Source organism: Lipotes vexillifer, unplaced genomic scaffold (genome assembly GCF_000442215.2).
Source record: "Lipotes vexillifer unplaced genomic scaffold, Lipotes_vexillifer_v1.1 scaffold238, whole genome shotgun sequence".
Classification (NCBI taxonomy): domain Eukaryota; kingdom Metazoa; phylum Chordata; class Mammalia; order Artiodactyla; family Lipotidae; genus Lipotes; species Lipotes vexillifer.
In genome coordinates, this window is record NW_006785665.1 from 1,302,173 (window position 1) to 1,302,547 (window position 375).

The 375-nt window shown below is 66.1% G+C and overlaps 1 protein-coding gene across 1 annotated transcript in view; it reads left to right on the forward strand.

Moving 5' to 3' along the window:
* The window catches only part of HDGF (heparin binding growth factor), a 23,710-nt gene that overhangs the window by 22,723 nt on the left and 612 nt on the right, over positions 1-375 (forward strand). Inside the window, exon 4 of the mRNA XM_007457875.1 lies at positions 308-375. This exon is cut by the window's right edge and continues 112 nt beyond it. Coding sequence (XP_007457937.1) covers positions 308-375 — 68 coding nt within the window. The remainder of the gene's footprint in view (positions 1-307) is intronic.

The following is a 375-nucleotide window of genomic DNA, read 5'->3' on the forward strand; positions in this document are numbered from 1 at the left end:
GAGGGTGGGGGGCGGGGGTTGGCGGGGAAAGGGTCCCAGCTCCCTCTGGGAGAAGTTGACCCGAGGTTTTGCCTCCTGCTCCAGCCCTCCCCCCTCCTGCACAGAGCCCTGCCTGCCCGGCCAGTGGGTTTACCCCGGGGCTAATCCGACAGAGGTGGGTCTCAAATCACTTGTGAGACTGGGCACCTGGGTGGGGGCGGGGGAGAGGTGGGAGAAGGAAGGAGTGAGTGGCCGAGGGAGGGGTCTGGGGAGGGGGCCCAGCGTGGCAGTCGCTGGTGCCACTCAGCCTTTGCTGTCTCCGCCGCAGTCCTCCCAGAAAAAGAGCTGTGTGGAAGAGCCCGAGCCCGAAGCCACCGAGGGTGATGGCGATAAGAA